Source organism: Echinops telfairi, unplaced genomic scaffold, assembly GCF_000313985.2.
Source record: "Echinops telfairi isolate 266 unplaced genomic scaffold, ASM31398v2 ScPeMD7_9;HRSCAF=40, whole genome shotgun sequence".
Classification (NCBI taxonomy): Eukaryota; Metazoa; Chordata; class Mammalia; order Afrosoricida; family Tenrecidae; genus Echinops; species Echinops telfairi.
In genome coordinates, this window is record NW_022103906.1 from 43,525,102 (window position 1) to 43,527,160 (window position 2,059).

The 2,059-nt window shown below is 34.0% G+C and overlaps 2 protein-coding genes across 2 annotated transcripts in view; one reads left to right on the forward strand and one right to left on the reverse strand.

Annotated features, from left to right (window-relative positions):
* The window catches only part of GTF2E2 (general transcription factor IIE subunit 2), an 86,119-nt gene that overhangs the window by 7,443 nt on the left and 76,617 nt on the right, over positions 1 to 2,059 (forward strand). The window lies entirely within an intron of this gene.
* The window catches only part of SMIM18 (small integral membrane protein 18), a 9,640-nt gene continuing 7,952 nt past the window's right edge, over positions 372 to 2,059 (reverse strand). The window contains exon 2 of the mRNA XM_013004049.2: positions 372 to 894. Coding sequence (XP_012859503.1) covers positions 574 to 870 — 297 coding nt within the window. The 5' untranslated portion in view covers positions 871 to 894 and the 3' untranslated portion in view covers positions 372 to 573. The remainder of the gene's footprint in view (positions 895 to 2,059) is intronic.

Genomic DNA, 2,059 nt, shown 5'->3' on the forward strand with positions numbered 1-2,059 from the left:
CCCCCTGGAACCGTTGGTCCTGTTGTTTTCTCCTCCAGACTATTCATCCAGTCTATCTTATCTAGATAGATCTGTAGAGATAATAATATGCATAAAAAAACCAAGCCAAAGCAAGATAGGCAATCAGTAAGAACACAGCGATGGCAACAAAAAAGGAAACCAATTACCCATAGAAGAATAAGTTAATTAAACGAAAAAAAAAATTTTTAAGCAGAAAGAAAAACCTGTAAATAGATCAAGGTCTGATTTTTGATCTCTAGGCGTGTCCTTCAGTCAGGACCGATGGGGTACCATGCTCTGGCCCCCAAGTCTATCCTTTTCCCAGTTTTTGAAATAATGTTTTAGACAGCTTAGGACATGATTCATGTGTATGAAGTTTCACTGTAAATTTAATGAAAGGCATACATACACAAAAATGAGTATTTCATTCCTTTCTTCCTTTCTGCTGGGGATCATGTAACCATTCAAGGCAGAATCAGTTCTGTTATAGTGGGTGGGCCTTAGAAAATTATTTTCTTTTTGCTCAGAAGAGGTTGAAGCCTTTCAGAGATTTCTAACACTTTGTATAAAGTGCTAAACCACTTCAGTCTCACGCTTTCTTATGTTGTCCATCATGCTTCTGAGAGGGTGAGGCTCACTTTTCAGGTCTTTCACGGTTTTGTTTTTCACGCAGCAGCAGCAGTCAAGCACTTCATAAAGGAAGGCCAACACCACTAGAGATACCACCGTAAATATAAATAAAAGTAGGATGACAAAGCAGGCAGTATTCCAGTTGTCATGGAAAGGGTAAATTTTTTGAACTTGAAAACTGAGGTACTGATAAACAGATGTAGTGGTTTCATTCCAGTAGCTGGAGCTCAAGGTGGCCATACTTCTTATATTGCTCTTTCAAATCTATAAAACAGAATACAAATATTTGTAACCATCTCTACAGATTTATCAGTAAAATTCCAAATCTTTGTATTAAGATTTCTGTTGATCATCAGTCTTCTTTTTTTCTCATAAGAAATAATAAAGAAATCATTATGAATGATTTGTTGTATCTGTGAATTTCCAGTTTATCTATGCCAATATACTCTGCATGCCATACTCTTAAAAATATTATTATTAGACATATATATATACACACATACATATGTATATACATACATACATACATACATGTATATATATATACATGTATGTTTTTTTATTTTTAACTTATGTGAATCAGGTAAAGTTTACAGAGCAAACTGGTTTTTCATTCAGTATGTATGTTCTTTTGTTTAAATTTGATATCCAGAAATTATTACCTGAAGAGTTTTTAAAAAGGGCAGCTGATGATTTAAAACCTGGCTAAAGCAGTGGTCAGGGGCTATTAACCTACAAGAAATCTTGGCTTCTTTGTGTGTGTGATTAGGCAGTGGACCATTTTTTTAATTGTAGGTTGGGTGTAAGTTTACAGAACAAGGTACTTTTCCACTCAACAGTTTACGCACATTTTGTTTTGTGACATAGTTGTAACCTCCTCAATATAATAGCATCCTTCCCATTTCCTCCCTGAGTTTCCATTTGTACTTCTTTCCTGCCCCTTCCTGCTTTCTAAACTTTGATTTTGGGGCAAATGCTGCCCTGTTGGTCATGATGGTTAATTGTTCTGAGGTTTCTGCTTTACACTGCCTCGTATAAAAGCTTTTCTCATAACCTTTGTGGATTCTCTCACCTTCTTGGTTCAGTGTGTTTGTCTCCTATTACCACTCCTTTAAACTTTTGATAACAGGAGATCTGAATTATGAAATAGAGGTTGAGTGAAAAATGATAGAGAGAGAGAAAAGCCAACTAAAAGCAATTTTCAGAATAAGAATAAAGTTTTAGGTTTATCTTACTTGTGAAAAGACAGGTTTGAGGACTTTCTATGTGTATGATAAACTTCAATGCTTTATATATATAAATGACTCAGGGACAGTAATATTTAACAAATTAATTTTCCCCAAAGAGTTAATTATTAAATGGTTACATTTCACAAAATAAGTTAATGAAAAGTTTCAGTATTTTTTTTTTTTTAATTTTTTTTTTTAGT